Here is a 20,941-nt window from a genome sequence, read left to right as displayed (position 1 = left end):
AGAGCGAGGCAAGCAGGAAGGACTACTACACCCACTTCAGAAGGAAGAAGTTCCATTACACACTTACCATTTTGATTTCTTGTGACCACTGGATTCGACGCACAAGGACTACAAACATATCTTTGCAGTTATAGACTCATTCACGAAGTATTGCTGGCTGTATCCAACGAAATCGACTACTGCAAATGAGGTTATTGCGAAGCTTAGCAGTCAAAATATAACATTTGGTAATCCAGCGTTTATAATCTTGGATAGGGGATCCGCTTTCACCCGACTTCGTAAATTACTGTGACGCCGAACGAATTAAGTTGGTAAAGACGACGACAGCACTACCGAGGATAAATCAGCAGTCAAGTAGAGAGACTGAATGCAATCATAATTTCAGTGCTCTCCAAGCTGAGTATCGACGACCCCAAGAAGTGGTACAGGCATGTCACCAAGGTTCAGCAGGCTGTAAATTCAACATTTACTAGGAGCATTGATACGACGCCATTTGAAATGTTAGTTGGAGTTAAGATGCGGACAAGAGAAGACCTTGAGATACGAAAATTGATTGACGAAGAAGCAGTAACAATATTTAACGACGAACGCAGCGACCTTATAGCAAAAGCAAATGCACAAATAGTTGAGCTGCAAAACGAAAATAAGAAGACTTACAATTAACGACGCAAACCTGCAGGACGATATGATGTTGGTGACTTGGTGGTTGCCATTAAACGTACACAGTTTGGTAGTGGCCTGAAATTAAAAGCAAAGTTTTTGGGACCCTACCAAGTTATCAAAGTCATACATAACAATGCATATGATGTAAAGAAGACCGGAATCTGCGATGGCCCAAATAACACCTCATCTTGTGTAGAATACATGAAGCCATGGTCATTTGGCAACGACGACGACGATTACAACGAAGCATTCGGGTCGAATGCTTAGTCAGAATGGCCGAATGTGGGTTGGTGTATAGCTGTGTACCCAAAAAGACACATTTTTTCAGACAATAAAGTACAATTACCTGACGTACTGTTACTGTTGACTAGCAACTTTTGTTAAAGGTCAGGGACAATTTCTATGAACTATTTACTATTTTTTAATTTAAATGCGGGACCATCGGATGACAACGGAAATTGTGCAAAAGAATTTTTTTTAGGGGTGTCACAGAAATCACTTCCTCTGGAAAATCACCTCAATTCCATTCCGCGGTGCCACACACCGATTTTTCAGCGGAATTAAAATCGCTCACAATTTATCCATCGATTTGATTAAATACACCCTTAAACACACACCCAAAACGATTCGAATCTTACTTTCCCCAAAAGGTTGTTCAATTGGTGATTAACTCTCATCCAAATAATTTAACATTATACATGTTAAGTTAATAAAATAGGCATTTTAGCATATCACTAGCGTCAGCGGAGTGACTGAATTTTCACTTAACGATTCCGCGCTCAATCCGCTGCAGTCCGAGGTGGCCACCTAGAGCGATTCGGATTTTCGAAGTTAATACAGTAATGCCACCTTTTTTAAGTCGAATTCGGAGTAATATATTTAATATTGATTATATTGAAACAGAATGCTTTAATTAAGCATTAAAAAAAGCTCATTGCAGTAAAACTAACTTTACGTCAAACGTGTGCATACTTTTTGTGCAAATTGTGAAATTATTTGTCGTCAATTGTAGTTCTACCAGGTGGCATCGCTTCAAAATGCCAAAACAGAACTAACAAACCATTTCTACACATTATTGCCATTTATGTCAAAACCCCCTGTTCGGCTAAGTGCAGACCCATGGTAGCACAAATAGAAGCATAGCGATCATTATACCAAAAACTGGTAATTATAATGAACTAAATTAGCAGTAGTTTGAGAAGACAATCACAAAAACCACATACGTATCGTCTGAACGCGAAAACGAGTCCGATGCGCATCTCAGAAGCCTGAGCTGCAAGGTTTGTATTCTAATATGTTGCCTCCGTAGTTCTTCGATGGCCAACAGTTTCGGTAAAAGCATTTTAATTAAGTTTACCGTAAAGTTCAGATGTCTTTTTCTTTTAACAGCTGATTGCTGCCATGCACGGAAAGTTGCCAGACAACTGTTAGAGTTGCCGAGTACATTGTTTTGTTTGACTCGCACGATATGGAATGTTTTTTTGCTTTGAAAAATAAATTATTTTATATCATAAAAGAAAAAATAAAAACCAATTGTTTTTATATGATAAAACCAATAAAACTGCAAAATGAACTCTATTCGAATTGAATTTTGAAAGGTGTCAACCCTAGCCTTAGTTCGATTTTGGTTTGTGACAATGCTAAGAAAAATGAAATCGCTCGGAATTCTGTGGCACGGCGGAAATTTTTAAGCGGAAATCCTCTGCGCGCTTTCCCATTTCACTAGTGATTTCTGTGGCACCCCTGTATATGTTCCTGGTGGCCAAGTCGGATGGATGGATGTGGTTTAACCTTCGACTGGATCTGCTCCTTACTAAAATTCTAGCGAGGACGTTCGTGTGGATGGATAAAGTATCGCGGGTAGTAGTTGTGTTGAGTGTATCATTGTCAATGAAAAGTCAGGAAGACGTGAAGGTAATTTGCAACCGATAGACAAGGACGACAGGCCGCTACTAACTCATTACATTGATCACGTTGGATCAATGGAAACGACCAAAAATCAGTATAATTACACTGGTAGTCGTTGATGGTTTTTCCAATTTTTTTTGGTTGTATGGTACTCGTAGTACAGACGTTGAAGGGTTCGTTAAGTGTTTAGAAGTTCATACAACTTATTTTGGTAATCCGAAGAGAAAAGTGACGGATAGAGGTGTAGCATTTACTTCCAATTTGTTCCGTCAGTATTGTAAGGGACAGAAATACTGCTACAGGATTTCCACGAGAAAATGGGCAAGTTGAAAGGATGCACAAGATGGTGGATCATATATGGTCTACAAGCATCTAGGAAAAGTACAGCAAATTAGCAGTATTGAGCCACGAAGTACCAAGATAAGGCCATTCAACATATTAACTGGACTGGACATGCCCATTCCGATTGATCCGAACATAAAAGAAATATTAAAAAAATTAATTATAGAAGAGTTTAATAAGGAGATTGAAAAATTTGAGAGGACGTAGTAGAGAACATACAACAGGAGTAAAAGAAGAGTTTTGACTCAACTTGGGAAGATAGATAGACAGTACAAGGATAATGACTTAGTAGCTATAAAGAGTACTCAGTATGGTAATGGCTTAAAACAAAAAGGAAAGTATCAAGGACCGTATAAAATATCTAACGTATAAAATCATGAGATTTAGGAAGTCGAGAATATGGGAGATACTGAGGGACCCTCTAAGACTTCTATAGTTTCAGAGTATATGAAACCTTAACTAGACCAATCCGAGGCAATTAGTCCGCCAGGACAGCCGATTGTGGATAATAAAGGACCGAGAGAGACACGAAGCGGTCATAGCTTCGTCACGTCGTCTGTATTGGCAGCATTCGGCTGTGAGAGAGTCGTGAGTGAAGAAGCGAGATCAGTCTGAATCGAGAGTAAGTGACAGTCACACACACATAAGTTAAGCAAAACTGTACCACAAATTGTATTTGGAGCTAAGAAATATACATTTAAGTTTAACATCCATATCTATAAATAAACTACCATCAAACAAACTAAACTACTACACACATGCCATAGTTTACTTTTTATTCGACTTGAAAGATTAGGTATGTGAAAAAATTCTCAACTTTAAATGCTCATATCTCCGAAAGTCATTTGAAAATTCTCTATCACATTGGTGTGTTTAAATTATCCAAAGAACTCACTCAGAAAATTACTCTTGCCACCTCTTTTCGGCTTAGGCCCCACTTTGCGTCGCTAACAAGCACTTGAAAGCGTAATATTTTGCAGCTAAGCCTTGCACTCAGATCAGAACGAGCCGGAACATTGTGAGCCGCGGCCAAAGCACCACTGTGCGTCATTTACCTCTTGTTATAATTGTCCTTGGGAAAAGTCCGACAACCTAGCGGAATATTTGTTATTACTTGCATGTCCAAGTGAATTACGTTAACAATTTAACCTATAATAATTTTGCTCATAACGGTCGAACTACTTCTACATACATATAAAAAACTTCTTTCAATTTAATTCCAGGTTCCATTTACCGTATCAATCGCCAGACCTAAAGATCTTAAAACTATTTTCAATACACCGCTGCTTCGAACTATTCAACAGTAAGTATGGCAAGATTAAGTTACATAACCTAACGTATATATAATAAGAAGTCCAGGGTTCAAAAGTAGTTTTTAAAAAGTGGTTGTGTACGCTGGTGCGACTTCAGAATATGAGTGAATGTATTTTGGCAGCGTCGCCCCCCATGAGCGGCCGCTGCTAGCATAAGTTTCGTTCGTACAAGAGACTAGATTTAACATTTTGTTAATGTGTGTTTGTGTGTGTGTTTTGGTATGCATAGGGTACATAAACCGTTTACCAATTTGTCGTCGCAACTAGAACTTGAACCAGTTGGACTGCGGAGAGGGTTTCCTACGTCGAGCAAATGAGGGTCTGAAGACACGGCGACAGCCTCTGTTGATTGCAGTTGTAGAGAATGAGTGAACAGGCAGTGATGGTACTGTTTCTGATACTGATTTTATTCAAAAAACTTAAATTCTATTTATAGGTAACAAAAGGTACAGAAAGTGCTGAGTCTAGTAAGAATATGGTAAAAGGGAATTGGAATTAATATTGAATTAATTTGGATTTAATATGATATTGTGTTATTGGGCAATTGTGATAGTCAGCAATTGCACCAGTGTTTTTGCCCTCTGAAGAGCGATCGCTGGCAGAAATTGCTGCAGAAGCGGTTATTGTTGACTCAGCTACAATGCTTTGTCGTTTGTTATTATGTCTCCCGTTACATGGGTCGACCTGACTTATTCGATAAGTGTATATTATGTGATATTAACTAATGTATAAATATGCGACTTAACATTCTCCCGGCCGTTGAACTGGTGTTCAACCATCGCCCAAGTCGACTGAAAAGCGGCGTGGAATGGGGATCGGGGGTGATGATCCGCGTGGCTCTGCTTGGTTGATTGCTGACGGCCTTGGGTTCCATGATTGACACTTCTTTCGGAGAATGAACGCAATAATCAGTAGCATTGATATTGCTAGGGCAGCATAAGTAGCGATTTGATGATGCTGCACTGTGTTGAGATGGTGTGGCAGCCTTTGTTGATTGATTGCCACTAATTGCAGGCGTAAATCTTCCAATTCTTGAAGATAGTCTGATGTCTGGTTCTCCAATTGTACAGTTTGCTGGCGAAGGGGGTGTCGTTGGTAAGCGTATGTCCCCAAATCGAGTGTAGGTTGATTTAATTTCACTGATTGTTGTGCTGAAGGTACGGATGCTTATTTCTGTATTGCGAGCAGTGCATCCAGGTGATAGTGAGAGTAAGCCAGTTCCTTCCAGTTGTATGGTTGACGGAGACCCGTTGCAAACTGCCTGAAGTCTCATTGTAGAGTGTGTTGCAAAAATCCATTTATTTGCTTGCTGAGTTTTGTACCACATCCTGTCCGCCTTCGTGTGGGTCACTTCACATATAGGTGCTGTTTTATTGTTAAACAACTGAAACTCACAGCGATTGTCGACATTGAAGACTGTTTGATGATCAAAGCAGATGTATTCTGCGTTGAGTAGTTTAAAGCAGCGTCGAAATTCTTCTGGAGTAAATCCCATGAATTGATCTCGGTGAGTGTTTACAGTGATTATGTTCGTTTTGAGATTGAACAAGCTCCAACTTGTTGAGTCCCAGACCGGAATCGGCATGATACTGAAAACTTCGAGCTGAACTGTTAAAACTAACGGTAGTGTCACCTTGAAAATGACGTGTGTGGCAGTCAGTGTTCCTTCGGCTCGCATGAGCCTGTATAATTGTATCACATTTTGTGTTGTGACAGGCAGCATTTGATCAGCTGGCAAGTGATCCCGGAATTGGTCTAGTTGCTTAATTGCTCAGGAGATACTAGCGTTGGCTTATTGCTTATTGTCCGATGGTGAATGCCGATTAATACATCAGATATGTCAGACTTCATACGTTGAAGACTCGTTGTCAGCAGAGTTAGTTGTGCTGTGAGCCCTAAGTATGACTGAATTAGATGATCGCCGTGATATGTTCCTCTTTCTCGGCTGATGGTTGCCACTTGTTGTTCCAATACCTTTAGGCGGTTGTCCATGGCTGACTTATCCTTCCTGATCACGTTCATTGTGGAGTCGACAATTGAAGTTTGATTTCGTAGTAGATGTAGAGAAAGTCTTCGTTGGTTTGTACCTTTTCGATTTGGCCATTTCTCAGCATAGAGCAAGTACCAGCGGTGTGCCACGTTTCCTACTATATCCAGCGGTGATCTGCGTTGTCGGAGGCCTTGTTAGCATAAAGTGTGAAAGCATATATGGAGTTGCACGCTGGAACATTTTTTAGTTCAGGGCACATGTGTCTTAGTTCGGACATTCCGGCTGACATGACTTGCATATTCTTCCAATATGGATCCAAGTCGTAGTATACAATCATGGTCGATTCGGAAGTGGTCTTTCTTGAGGTTCCAAGTTTCTCATAGAATATTCCAGGCTTGTTTGCAAATTGCGTCACATTTATTGATTGTGAAAATGCTAATGGCAGCATGAGAAGTAACACTTACAATGTGGATGTTAAAGTAGGTAAAGATAACCTTTTTCGCTGTGTTGGTGGCTCCTCTGTTTCCGCAATGTCTTCAATACCATTTTTGGAGCGTTTTGTTGCTACCTCCTCTGAGAATAATGGGGCGAGACGACTGATGGGGCGTTTGTATACACCGGACGATGTTTTGACATCAACCACTCGTACATGGTTGTCTTGCCCAGGATAAGTTTTGATAATGCGACCCATTGTCCACTTCATTACTGGAAGGTTGTCTTCCTTCACCAAAACTAATAATCCTTCGGTCACGTTTGGAGCGGTGGTGTTCCATTTATGCCGAGCTTGTATTCGTGGAGGTATTCCGTAGACCATTGTTTCCAAAATGCATGTTTTAAACGTGAAACCAATTCCCAGCGCTTAACCAGAATGTTGACGTCAGGTGCTGCGGTCAAAGGTTCACCGATCAGGAAATACCCTGGAGTAAGCGCACTTGTATCCGTTTGATTATTTGACATTGGCGTTATGGGTCGGGAGTTGAGAATTGCTTCAATTTCGATTATGACTGTGTTCAGCTCCTCAAACGTCAAGGATGCTGTTTCTGTGGTTGTAATTAACAGCCTTTTCGCTGATTTTACCGCAGCTTCCCAGAGGCCGCCAAACGATGGGGCCCGAGGAGGATTGAATTTAAAATCAACTTGTTTTTTGTTGCAATGATTTGTGATCAGAGCATATGCCTTTTCGCTAAATATTGCATCTTTCAATTACTTTAGCTTTTTATTTGCGCCGACGAAATTTGTTGCGTTGTCGCAATGAATAGTCTGACACCTCCCGCGTCTGCTAAGGAATCGCCGGAGTGCTGCCAAGAATGCATCTGTGGTTAAGTCACTTACTAACTCCAGATGTACAGCCTTTGTGGAGAAGCAGCAGAATACGGCAATGTATGCCTTATCTGGCCGTTTTCCTCGGATTTTATGGAGGATCATAATTGGTCCACAGTAGTCAACGCCTGCATTAAGGAATGGGCGTGCTTGCGTGACTCTTTGTGCTGGAAGATTGCCCATGATCTGGTGCATCAGCTTTGGTCTGGCTCTGGTGCATCTATGATGCTTCTAGCCATCATCTTGTCGTTGATAATCCAATATTGTTGTACGGTAGCAGGATTGGATGTTTTGCGTTGAACGGAATTTGAGCTTCTTCGAGTCTTCCGCCAACTCGGATGAGCTCATCATCTCCTAGTAATGGAGATAACGAAATGATCGAACTCTTTTTATCCACTGTTTTATTGCGTTTTAACTGTTTGAAATCCGCTGTGAACTCAACTTGTTGATTCGTTCGTAGGATCATAGTGCGAAGACGCCTTAGTTCTCCTGCGCAAAGTGTCGTTGTAGGTGCTCTATTAGTTTTGTAGCAGAAGCGAAACATGTACGCTACAAAACGTTGTAGTTTGTTGAACGAGTTGCTATGTCTGCATGTGTATAACTCTTCTCCGAGAGAGCTAGATGCGATTGGCAAGCTGACATGCTTAGCCTTTCTCTGGAGATTGCTGGGCTCAATGAAGGGTGGTTTTGTCCATTTATCTCCTGATCCGTGCAAGAATAATGGTCCGTATAGCCATAGACTATGATCCCTTAGCTTGCTTGCTAGGATTCCTCTTGAAAGGTCATCTGCTGTGTTGTTGGCTGATGAAACATGACGCCATTGTAATTGGTTAGTCAATGCCTGGCCTTTGGCGATTCGATTTGCCACGAAGGTGTGGTATGTGGACGCTGATGCGTTAATCCAGGACAGTACAACGGTGGAATCAGTCCAGAATCTTCCTGATACTGAGTCAAGATTCATATGGGGATTCCTTCTAACTCGATTGGTGAGTTCGGCACCTAAAACTGCAGCGCACAGTTCTAGACGTGGTAGGGATTGTTTGGCGGTGGGTGCTACTCGAGACTTTGAGCATAATAGTCGTACAGAGACCTGATTGTTTTTGTAGGTGGCTCGTACGTACACTGCCGCGCCATATGCTCGTTCCGATCCGTCTACAAAGGTATGTAGATCCTGGGTGACTGGCACTTTTCCATCATATACGTGCCGGGGAATCTCCATTGAGTTTAATGATTGTAGGTCCTCCCGGTACTCTATCCATTCGTTTTGGAGTTGTAATGGCAGTTCATCGTCCCAATCGAGTTTAATCTCCCACAGCTATTGCATAAATAATTTTGCCTTACTATCACTGGGGCAAAGAGACCCAGTGGGTCAAAGATTTGGGCCAATTCTGAGCACACGACCCTTTTGGTGATGCGTGTTGCTTGGCTTTTTGTGGTTCGTCCTCGCAGTTGGTCTTGTTTTGGCATCCAAATGAGACCCAGCGTTTTCACGCTATATTGCTCTAATGTTTCACCTAGTTTGACTTCGTTGACAACGTCCTCTTTAGGGATTCTTTGCAAGAGCTGGTCGTTGTTGGAGCACCATTTGCGAAGTTTAAGGCCTAATGGTAGCAATATTTTATTAAGTTCTTGTTGAACTTGTATCGCTTCCTGAATGGCATCCGCGCCAGTCAGACAGTCGTCCACATAGAAATCGTTCTTCAATGCTGCAGATCCAATAGGTAATCTGTTTTGGCTCCGAGTTGCCAAATGATCCAGACATTTCGTTGCCAGGAATGGAGCAGATGTGGTTCCATATGTGACTGTTTTTAAGCGATAGTACCTGATATCTTCAGATGGATTGTTTCTCCAGACTATCATCTGATGAAATTGATCCTCGGGATTTATCCACACTTGTCGGTACATTTTCTCGATGTACGCTGTGAATACCTACTTATGTATACGAAAACGTAGTAGAATGGACATAAGTTCACTCTGAACTGTGGGTCCGGCATGCAGAATGTCCTTTAGAGACTTTCCGCTTGTTGATTTACATGATGCATCAAACACGACCCGTAACTTTGTGCTGGTGCTCTCAGGTTTGAGTACACAGTGGTGTGGTATGAAGTAGTGTCTCTCCGGCACTTGAGTTGCTGGGACCATCTTCATGTGTCCAGGTGCCTTTCCAGGTGTCTGGTGAAGTTTCCAAAGACCCCCCAGGGCTGAAGAGTTTTCGTAAAATGGGAGTTTTACTATCAACCTGCCATCCGATGCTGTTTGTAAGTTCTCTATAAAGTGAGCTTCGCAATGTGCTTCGATTGGCGTGCGTGATTTTTCTTCCGTCTCTAAGTTGTCCAGAGTCCAGAATTTTTCCATTAGCTCGTTGAGTCCAATTGCACAAATGGATGCGGAGTTGTTTGCAGACCTGATTTTTCCTGCCACAATCCATCCCAATTTTATATTTTGCAGCAACGGGCCTCCTGAATTTGGCTGTTTTGATCTGGGAGTAGTAGCGAATAATAGTGCTCTGCTCCGATGAGCATGTCGACTTTTCCCGGTTTATAGAAATCCGGATCTGCCAAAGGGCAATTGTTTGGTATGTTCAAGTTCATTTCATCGAGTGCCTGCGCTGGTTGATCAGCAATTATCTGAGGTAGTACGAATGCTTAAATTCTTTGCGTAAATCCGCCGTGAAGGGATTTTATTAGCACATTTACTCGTGCTCTGCTGGTCTTGGACTGACCTCCAATTCCTTCGATGCGTAATGTTGTATCATTAAGTTTTACTGACAACATTGATGCCATTCGTTCAGAGATCAGGTTGATCTGTGATCCTGAATCCAGCAAGGCTCTGAAATTGGGTTTCTGTCCATTTTTTGCTTCTACTGCTACTTTTGCTGTAGCTAACAGGTTGTAATTATTGTTACTTGCTGCGCCAACGGTCGGTGCTCTTTTTGTCTGGACGTTGATATGCAATGACTGCACCATCAAGTGGCCCATGCGACACCAAGCCGAAGCCTGTTACGCGCGGAACCCAGGCAGAAACGCAGCCCTCCTCCCGCCCAACCGACCGAGGGGCGCTGCCGCATGACGCGCGAAGCGTGTTACCGAACCGATCGCGAGCATGCAGGAAAGATAGGTGTTAGACTAAAATTCGAGTAAAATTAGAGCTAAACACAACTCAAAGAGCTAAACATGCAAAGATAGCTAAGAAATATAACTAATTACGGGAAAGGTATTTTAGTATTAGTGATTTAAGAAGAGGAAGGGAATTAGTAGTTGATATTATGTGGTAGAGGGAATTGAAGTCCGAGCAAAGTACCCTAAATGGTTCGTGCAAGGAATAATTTGATCTACAAAGCGGAAGGAACAAAGGAATAAAGTTTCTAGTAGATCTAACAGGAATCGTAAAGTTTATGCGGCTCAACAAGTCAGGGCTTTCTACGTCACCCTTGATCAGGTTGTGCATAAAAATCACCCCAAGCATTTTTCTACGACTAACTAAGGTTGGAAGGTTTAGTAAAAGCAATCTACGAGGATAAGATGGCAGTCCTGCACACCTGCATCCCAGTTAAGGCCACGCAGAGCAAAAAGTAAAAAGTTTTTCTGGACTGATTCTATACGGTCCTGGTGTACATTGTACTGGGGGCACCATACACAAGAGCCGTACTCTAAAATCGGACGAACAAGCGAGATGTAGAGAGTCTTCGTTATATAGGGGTCCTTTGACCACCTCTTTATAAACCCAAGCACACCCATGGCCTTATTTACCATGGTAGAAATGTGTTCAGAAAACTTTAACTTTGGGTCTAATTTAACACCAAGATCATCAACCAAGGTAATTCTCTCAAAAGAACCACCGCAGAGGCCATAAGGAGCCAAAGGAGCATTTCGAGGCATTTAGGTGTAACATATTTGCACAACACCATGACTGAAAGTTATTGAGATCGGATTGCAAGCGAGAGTGAAATGAAATGTCCTTATACTGGACACAAAGTTTAACATCATCCGCATACATGAGTACTCGAGAGTTTGTTAATACTGAAGGCAGATCATTAATAAAGAGTGTTAATAGTAGGGGGCCTAGATGGCTGCCCTGTGGTACTCCAGAAGTAACCTTAACAGGTGAAGAGAAGGAGTTTTTGAAGAGGACTCTTTGAGACCTAGAACGAAGGTAGCTAGAAACCCATCTCAATAGATTAGGCGGAAACCCTAAAAGGTCAAGTTTTTGTGCTAAAAGGGAATGGTTTACAGAATCGAATGCTTTACTAAAATCAGTGTAAATGACATCCGTCTGCAAGTCTTGGTTCCGTCTTGGTTCTGTACTTACGCCCGATGGTATGTCCAAGTGCAGCAGTGTATTGTGTTTTTTGTCGCACTTGAAACATGTCCGACCTGGGCGTGCATTTGTTTTGTGGCTTGTTTTAAGACAGTTGACACACAATTTCTGCTTTTGTACCCAATTTAGTTGTTCTGATGGTGATTTGGAGCGAAACTCATCGCATCCGTAGAGCCAATGGCTTGCCTTCTTGCAGAATGAGCAAAGAGGCGTCTTCGATTTTCCAGTGTTTACTGTTGCACATGTTGTGCCTTTTGGCTCTTTCCTTGACATTTGTGTCTTTTTGCCTGTTCCTAGAACTCGAACTCTTTGTTCTAGGAACTGAAGCATTGTGTCCAAGGCCTGTATTTCCTTTGAGCTTCCCAATGATTGCTCGTAAAAAGCTCTGTTAGTGACATCCAGCTTATTTTTGATGACGGCAATCAATATTGGATCCCAGGTTGATATATTGATGCCCAATCCCTTTAGTGATGCCATGGATTCGATAGTTGTAACGTACAACTCTTTTAATGACTTGAAGTCGTCCTTAACTGTGTTATAATTTAGGAAGCGGTTCAATACCGTGCTAGCGACGTCTCTGGGATTGTTGTATGTATCAATCAGAATTTCCCAGGCGCTCAAATAATTTTCTTCGTTTAGATCGATATGTCGGATCAATCTTTATGCCTCTCCAGTTACGGTTGTTTTTAGATACCACATCTTCCGAACTGTGGGCATGTTTGTTTCATATCATACATGAAAACAGGTCATAGAACTGTTGTTTGATGTGGCTGGTTTTGCCCATGCTCTTTGTACCTCTTTTTTCAGGGTCAGGTAGGCTTCCATGTTGTATCCTCCTTCTTCTGGGTTATCATATTCCTCGTGGATAGTAAAATGGACTTCTTGTGCTTGAGTCCATAGTGATTTTATCAAATCACTTGATGTACGTCCTCCCGCCTCTGAGAATTGTCTCAGAATGAGTTTTATGGACTCTACTATGGCCTTTTGTCGGCGACATAGTGAAGGCAATTTGCTGTAAGCCTCCGTTGTTTGCTGGCTCCGATCATTCGATTGTGGTTCGACATTTTGACCAACATGAGCACTTGATATCTGATTTAGCTTGTCCATGCTTTCAGTAAACATCAAAACGCACTTTTTTAGTGTTTTACGTAAGTCCTCACGAAACTTAACGTTATGGTCGGTTTTATATGCCTTTGATATCTTGGTGTCGATTTCGTTAAATCTATTCCATGCATCCTCGAGAGCCGCCTTTTTTGATTGGAAGTACGATATATTTTGCTTCCTTTCTGGAGAGTCTTTTTGAAGTTCCTAATTATCTTCGAAATTTCATCTCCAATTTCTTGCTGCTCATTTAATGCCTCTGTGGCGGCAGCGTGTTCCTCCTTGTGGGAATCCATTTCGCCTCTTACTTATACTTTGACCCGTTGGGAGTATTTTATTCGCTTTGCAGCTGGATACGCTCCTATTCGCAACCGATGTTGGTCAAAGTAAAAGTACAGACGACGTACTGGATGGAGGTTTTTTGCTGGTGAAACACACTTGTGATCTTGATATTATTAATCGTTGATCTTGTTGGCTGATGATCTGAAAGTGACAGATCTGCCAACTTGTTCTACTTATTGGTAGGAGATTCTACCGTAAGTATGTGGCTTGCTGCCAGTTTGTGTTGAAAAGTCCTGGTGACTTCTTCAGTGTGATCTGAAGGTTTTCCTGCGTCGGGGTCACCAAATGTTAATGTGTGTTTCTGTGTGTGTCTGATTTTGTATGCATACGGTACATAAACCGTTTACAAATTTGTCGCCGCAACTAGAACTTGAACCAGTTGGACTGCGGAGAGGGTTTCCTAAGTCGAGCAAATGAGGGTCTGAAGCCTCTGTTGATTGCAGTTGTAGAGAATGAGTGAACAGGCAGTGATGGGTACTGTTTCTGATACTGATTTTATTCAACAAACTTAAATTCTATTTATAGGTAACAAAAGGTACAGAAAGTGCTGAGTCTGGTAAGAATATGGTAAAAGGGAATTGGAATTAATATTGAATTAATTTTGATTTAATATGATATTGTGTTATTGGGCAATTTTGATAGTCAGCAATTGCACCAGTGTTTTTGCCCTCTGAAGAGCGATCGGATCGTTGGCAGAAATTGCTGTAGAAGCGGTTATTGTTGACTCAGCTACAATGCTTTGTCGTTTGTTATTATGTCTCCCGTTACATGGGTCGACCTGACTTATTCGAAAAGTGTATATTATGTAATATTAATTAATGCATAAATATGCGACTGAACATTCTCCCAGCCGTTGAACTGGTGTTCAACCATCGCCCAAGTCGACTGAAAAGCGGCGTGGAATGGGGATCGGGGGTGATGATCCGCGTGGCTCTGCTTGGTTGATTGTTGACGGCCTTGGGTTCCATGATTGATACTTCTTCCGGAGAATGAACGCAATAATCAATAGCATTGATATTGCTAGGGCAGCATAAGTAGCGATTTGATGATGCTGCACTGTGTTGAGATGGTGTGGCAGCCTTTGTTGATTGATTGCCACTAATTGCAGGCGTAAATCTTCCAATTCGTGAAGATAGTCTGATGTCTGGTTCTCCAATTGTACAGTTGCTGGCGAAGGGGGTGTCGTTGGTAAGCGTATGACCCCAAATCGAGTGTAGGTTGATTTGATTTCACTGATTGTTGTGCTGAGGGTACTGATGCTTATTTCTGTATTGCGAACAGTGCATCCAAATGATAGTGAGAGTAAGCCAGTTCCTTCCAGTTGTATGGTTGACGGAGACCCGTTGCAATCTGCCTGAAGTCTCATTGTAGAGTGTGTTGCAAAAATCCATTTATTTGCTTGCTGAGTTTTGGACCACACCATGTCCGCCTTCGTGTGGGTCACTTCACATAACGGTGCTGTTTTATTGTTAAACAACTGAAACTCACAGCGATTGTCGACATTGAAGACTGTTTGATGATCAAAGCAGATGTATTCTGCGTTAAGTAGCTTAAAGCAGCGTCGAAATTCTTCTGGAGTAAATCCCATGGATTGATCTCGGTGAGTGTTCACAGTGATTATGGTCATTTTGAGATTGAACAAGCTCCAACTTGTTGAGTCCCAGACCGGAATCGGCATGATACTGAAAACTTCGAGCTGATCTATTGAAACTAAAGGGAGTGTCACCTTGAAAATGGCGAGTGTGGCATTCAGTGTTCCTTCGGCTCGCATGAGCCTGTATAATTGTATCACATTTTCTGTTGTGACAGGCAGCATTTGATCAGCTGGCAAGTGATCCCGGATTTGGTCTAGTTGCTCTCTTAATTGCTCAGGAGATACTAGCGTTGGGCTTATTGTCCGATGGTGAATGCCGATTAATACATCAGATATGTCAGACTGCATACGTTGAAGACTCGTTGTCAGCAGAGTTAGTTGTGCTGTGAGCCCTAGGTATGACTGAATTAGATGATCGCCGTGATATGTTCCTCTTTCTCGGCTGATGGTTGCCACTTGTTGTTCCAATACCTTTAGGCGGTTGTCCATGGCTGACTATCCTTCCTGATCACGTTCATTGTGGAGTCGACAATTGACGTTTGATTTCGGTGTGCCACGTTTGTAGTTCTTTGTACAAATGTTGAAAGTGTTGAAATATGGAGTTGCACGCTGGAACATTTTTTAGTTCAGGGCACATGTGTCTTAGTTCGGACATTCCGGCTGACATGACTTGCATATCCTTCCAATATGGATCCAAGTCGTAGTATACGATCATGGTCCATTCGGAAGTGGTCATTCTTGAGGTTCCAAGTTTCTCATAGAATATTCCAGGCTTGTTTGCAAATTGCGTCACATTTATTGATTGTGAAAATGCTAATGGCAGCATGAGAAGTAACACTAACAATGTGGATGTTAAAGTAGGTAATGATAACCTTTTTCGCTGTGTTGGTGGCTCCTCTGTTTCCGCAATGTCTTCAATACCATTTTTGGAGCATTTTGTTGCTACCTCCTCTGAGAATAATGGGGCGAGACGACTGATGGGGCGTTTGTATACACCGGACGATGTTTTGACATCAACCACTCGTACATGGTTGTCTTGCCCAGGATAAGTTTTGATAATGCGACCCATTGGCCACTTCATTACTGGAAGGTTGTCTTCCTTCACCAAAACTAATAATCCTTCGGTCACGTTTGGAGCGGTGGTGTTCCATTTATGCCGAGCTTGTATTCGTGGAGGTATTCCGTAGACCATTGTTTCAAAATGCATGTTTTAAGCGTGAAACCAATTCCCAGCGCTTAACCAGAGTTTTCTCTTGACGATCAGTGTTGACGTCAGATGCTGCGGTCAAAGGTTCACCTATCAGGAAATACGCTGGATTAAGCGCGCTTGTATCCGTTTGATCATTTGACATTGGAGTTATGGGTCGGGAGTTGAGAATTGCTTCAATTTCGATTATGACTGTGTTCAGCTCCTCAAACGTCAAGGATGCTGTTTCTGTGGTTGTAATTAACAGCCTTTTCGCTGATTTTACCGCAGCTTCCCAGAGGCCGCCAAACGATGGGGCCCGAGGAGGATTGAATTTAAAATCCACTTGTTTTTTGTTGCAATGATTTGTGATCAGAGCATATGCCTTTTCGCTAAATATTGCATCTTTCAATTACTTTAGCTTTTTATTTGCGCCGACGAAATTTGTTGCGTTGTCGCAATGAATAGTCTGACACCTCCCGCGTCTGCTAAGGAATCGCCGGAGTGCTGCCAAGAATGCATCTGTGGTTAAGTCACGTACTAACTCCAGATGTACAGCATTTGTGGAGAAGCAGCAGAATACGGAAATGTATGCCTTATCTGGCCGTTTTCCTCGGATTTTATGGAGGATCATAATTGGTCCACAGTAGTCCACGCCTGCATTAAGGAATGGGCGTGCTTGCGTGACTCTTTCTGCTGGAAGATTGCCCATGATCTGGTGCATCAGCTTTGGTCTGGCTCTGGTGCATCTAATACAGCTATGTATGATGCTTCTAGCCATCATCTTGTCGTTGATAATCCAATATTGTTGTACGGTAGCAGGATTGGATGTTTTGCGTTGAACGGAATTTGAGCTTCTTCGAGTCTTCTGCCAACTCGGATGAGCTCATCATCTCCTAGTAATGGAGATAACGAAATGATCGAACTCTTTTTATCCACTGTTTTATTGCGTTTTAACTGTTTGAAATCCGCTGTGAACTCAACTTGTTGATTCGTTCGTAGGATCATAGTGCGAGGACGCCTTAGTTCTCCTGCGCAAAGTGTCGTTGTAGGTGCTCTATTAGTTTTGTAGCAGAAGCGAAACATGTACGCTACAAAACGTTGTAGTTTGTTGAACGAGTTGCTATGTCTGCATGTGTATAACTCTTCTCCGAGAGAGCTAGATGCGATTGGCAAGCTGACATGCTTAGCCTTTCTCTGGAGATTGCTGGGCTCAATGAAGGGTGGTTTTGTCCATTTATCTCCTGATCCGTGCAAGAATAATGGTCCGTATAGCCATAGACTATGATCCCTTAGCTTGCTTGCTAGGATTCCTCTTGAAAGGTCATCTGCTGTGTTGTTGGCTGATGAAACATGACGCCATTGTAATTGGTTAGTCAATGCCTGGCCTTTGGCGATTCGATTTGCCACGAAGGTGTGGTATGTGGACGCTGATGCGTTAATCCAGGACAGTACAACGGTGGAATCAGTCCAGAATCTTCCTGATACTGAGTCAAGATTCATATGGGGATTCCTTCTAACTGATTGGTGAGTTCGGCACCTAAAACTGCAGCGCACAGTTCTAGACGTGGTAGGGATTGTTTGGCGGTGGGTGCTACTCGAGACTTTGAGCATAATAGTCGTACAGAGACCTGATTGTTTTTGTAGGTGGCTCGTACGTACACTGCCGCGCCATATGCTCGTTCCGATCCGTCTACAAGGTATGTAGATCCTGGGTGACTGGCACTTTTCCATCATATACGGCGGGACCCATTAGTTTAATGATTGTAGGTCCTCCCGGTCTCTATCCATTCGTTTTGGAGTTGTAATGGCAGTTCATCGTCCCAATCGAGTTTAATCTCCCACAGCTATTGCATAAATAATTTTGCCTTACTATCACTGGGGCAAAGAGACCCAGTGGGTCAAAGATTTGGGCCAATTCTGAGCACACGACCCTTTTGGTGATGCGTGTTGCTTGGCTTTTTGTGGTTCGTCCTCGCAGTTGGTCTTGTTTTGGCATCCAAATGAGACCCAGCGTTTTCACGCTATATTGCTCTAATGTTTCACCTAGTTTGACTTCGTTGACAACGTCCTCTTTAGGGATTCTTTGCAAGAGCTGGTCGTTGTTGGAACACCATTTGCGAAGTTTAAGGCCGACTGGTAGCAATATTTTATTAAGTTCTTGTTGAACTTGTATCGCTTCCTGAATGGTATCCGCGCCAGTGAGACAGTCGTCCACATAGAAATCGTTCTTCAATGCAGCAGATCCAATAGGTAATCTGTTTTGGCTCTGAGTTGCCAAATGATCCTGACATTTCGTTGCCAGGAATGGAGCAGATGTGGTCCCATATGTGACTGTTTTTAAGCGATAGTACCTGATATCTTCCGATGGATTGTTTCTCCAGACTATCATCTGATGAAATTGATCCTCGGGATTTATCCACACTTGTCGGTACATTTTCTCGATGTCCGCTGTGAATACGTAAACGAAAACGTAGTAGAATGGACATAAGCTCACTCTGAACTGTGGGTCCGGCATGCAGAATGTCGTTTAGAGATTTTCCGCTTGTTGACTTACATGATGCATCAAAAACGACCCGTACATTTGTGCTGGTGCTCTCTGGTTTGAGTACACAGTGGTGTGGTATGAAGTAGTGTCTCTCCGGCACTTGAGTTGCTGGGACCATCTTTATATGTCCAAGTTCTTCATATTCATTCATGAATTCCATATAGCCCTCCAGGGCTGAAGAGTCTGTTGTAAATCCGAGCTCTAATGCTAACCTGCCATCCGATGCTGTTTGTAAGTTCTCTAGTAAAGTGAGCTTCGCAATGTGCTTCGATTGGCGGGCGTGATTTTTCTTCCGTCTCTAAGTTGTCCAAGTTCAGAATTTTTCCATTAGCACGAGGACTTTATCGGGAAAACCAGGAACTTTGCCAGAAACTGAAATAAAAATCACAAAACTTTTTTGTTCTTTTAATTTTAATGGATTTCTTTATTCTTCCGTATTATTATTCTACACGGTTATGTTATGTTTCATTGCTTGACGACGCGTATGGTGGTTTGACTCCCCTCCTGCGATGGCTGATTGACTGCCTCCGACGATGGCTGGTGGACTGCCTAGTGCAGTGTCTTGTGTTTGGGCTGATGGACTGCCTTTTTTTCATGCAAGGCAGTGCCTTTTATAGATCGGGCGGCCTTCCATTTCCTTCCATGAATGGTATTTAAGATAACATTATTTCATTCTTCAGAGATGTGGGAATGGGTTCTAACATAAATATCTATTGCCGAATTATAGTCTGCGCGTTTTGCATACGGGCTGATCGGTAACAGAAGGTTACCTAATCATTAGCCCTGCAGGTCAGTGTCCAATATTCCCGGGTAAGGAAAGTCGGGACTGACCTGGCCTGGCTCGCCGCATGTGGGGGGTCTGCCCGGTAATCGAGGGTTACCTAAGCCCTCGCCTGCCCAACCGAGTGTCCAATGTCCCAGGTAAGGTGGTCGGTGTTACCGAACCGATCCGTGGGAAAGGAATTTCGTTGGCATTATTGCGTAAGCCCCTTAAGTGCTGGTCTCCTGTCTTTTGGCGTTTGCTGAGTTTGCATTTTTGCTGGAAGGTGTTGATCGCTTCACCTGGGAGTAGCGTTGGCTAGTTGATCTTATTGTGACGAACCAGTGGGATCCATGGTTCGTTACACCAGGAATATTTTGATCTACAGTTCCAAAGGAACCCCCTAGGGCTGAAGAGTGTTCGGAAAGATGGAAAGTTTATGCCTATCAACCTGCCATCCGATGTCTGTTTGTAAGTTCTCTATAAAATGAGCTTCGCAATGTGCTTCGATTGGCGTGCGGTTTTTTTTTCCGTCTCTAAGTTGTCCAGGAGTCCAGAATTTTTCCCAGTAGCTCGTTGAGTCCAATAGCACAAATGGATGCGGAGTTGTGTGCAGACCTGATTTTTCCTGCCACAATCCATCCCAATTTTGTATTTTGCAGCAACGGGCCTCCTGATTTGGCTGTTTTTGATCTGGGAGTAGTAGCAAATAATAGTGCTCATCTCCGGTGATCATGTCGACTTTTCCCGGCTTATATAAATCCGGATCTTCCACGCGCAATTGTTTGGTATGTTCAAGTTCATTTCATCGAGTGCCTGCGCTGGTTGATCATATTTCATCTTGAGGTAGTACGAATGCTTCAATTCTTTGCGTTAAATCCGCCGTGAAGGGATTGTCTTAGACATTTACTCGTTCTAACTCACCTCCAATTCCTTCGATGCGTAATGTTGTAGTATTAAGGTCATTACTGACAACATTGATGCCATTCGCTAGACTGGTTGATCTGTGATCCTGAATCCAGCAAGGGCTCTGAAGTTGGCTCTCTGTCCATTGTTTGCTTCCACTGCTACTTTGGCTGAGCTAACAGGTTGTAATTATTGTTACTTGCTGCGCCAACCGTGGTTCTCTTGGTTCTGTACTTACGCCCGATGGTATGTCCAAGTGCAGCAGTGTATTGTGTTTTTTGTCGCACTTGAAACATGTCCGACCTGGGCATGCATTTGTTTTGTGGCTTGTTTCAAAACAGTTGACACACAATTTCTGCTTTTGTACCCAATTTAGTCGTTCTGATGGTGATTTGGAGCGAAACTCATCGCTTCCGTAGAGCCAACTTGCCTTGCTTGCCTGGCTTGCCTTCTTGCAGAATGAGCAGAGAGGCGTCTTTGATTTTCCAGTGTTTACTGTTGCACATGTTGTGCCTTTTGGCTCTTTCCTTGACATTTGTGTCTTTTTGCCTGTTCCTAGAACTCGAACTCGTTGTTCTAGGAACTGAAGCATTGTGTCCAAGGCCTGTATTTCCTTTGAGCTTCCCAATGATTGCTCGTACAAGGCTCTGA

General features: G+C 42.7%; 1 protein-coding gene across 3 annotated transcripts in view; it reads left to right on the top strand.

Annotated features, from left to right (window-relative positions):
* The window catches only part of LOC111076699 (leucyl-cystinyl aminopeptidase), a 227,761-nt gene that overhangs the window by 80,594 nt on the left and 126,226 nt on the right, over positions 1 to 20,941 (top strand). For all 3 annotated transcript variants that reach the window (XM_041593718.1, XM_041593719.1, XM_041593720.1), the window contains exon 5: positions 4,137 to 4,216. In XM_041593718.1, coding sequence (XP_041449652.1) covers positions 4,137 to 4,216 — 80 coding nt within the window. The remainder of the gene's footprint in view (positions 1 to 4,136; positions 4,217 to 20,941) is intronic.

This window comes from Drosophila obscura, unplaced genomic scaffold (genome assembly GCF_018151105.1).
Source record: "Drosophila obscura isolate BZ-5 IFL unplaced genomic scaffold, ASM1815110v1 contig_198, whole genome shotgun sequence".
Classification (NCBI taxonomy): Eukaryota; Metazoa; Arthropoda; class Insecta; order Diptera; family Drosophilidae; genus Drosophila; species Drosophila obscura.
The sequence above is the reverse complement of the archived record's forward strand: the minus strand, read 5'-3'. Positions and strand labels throughout refer to the sequence as shown.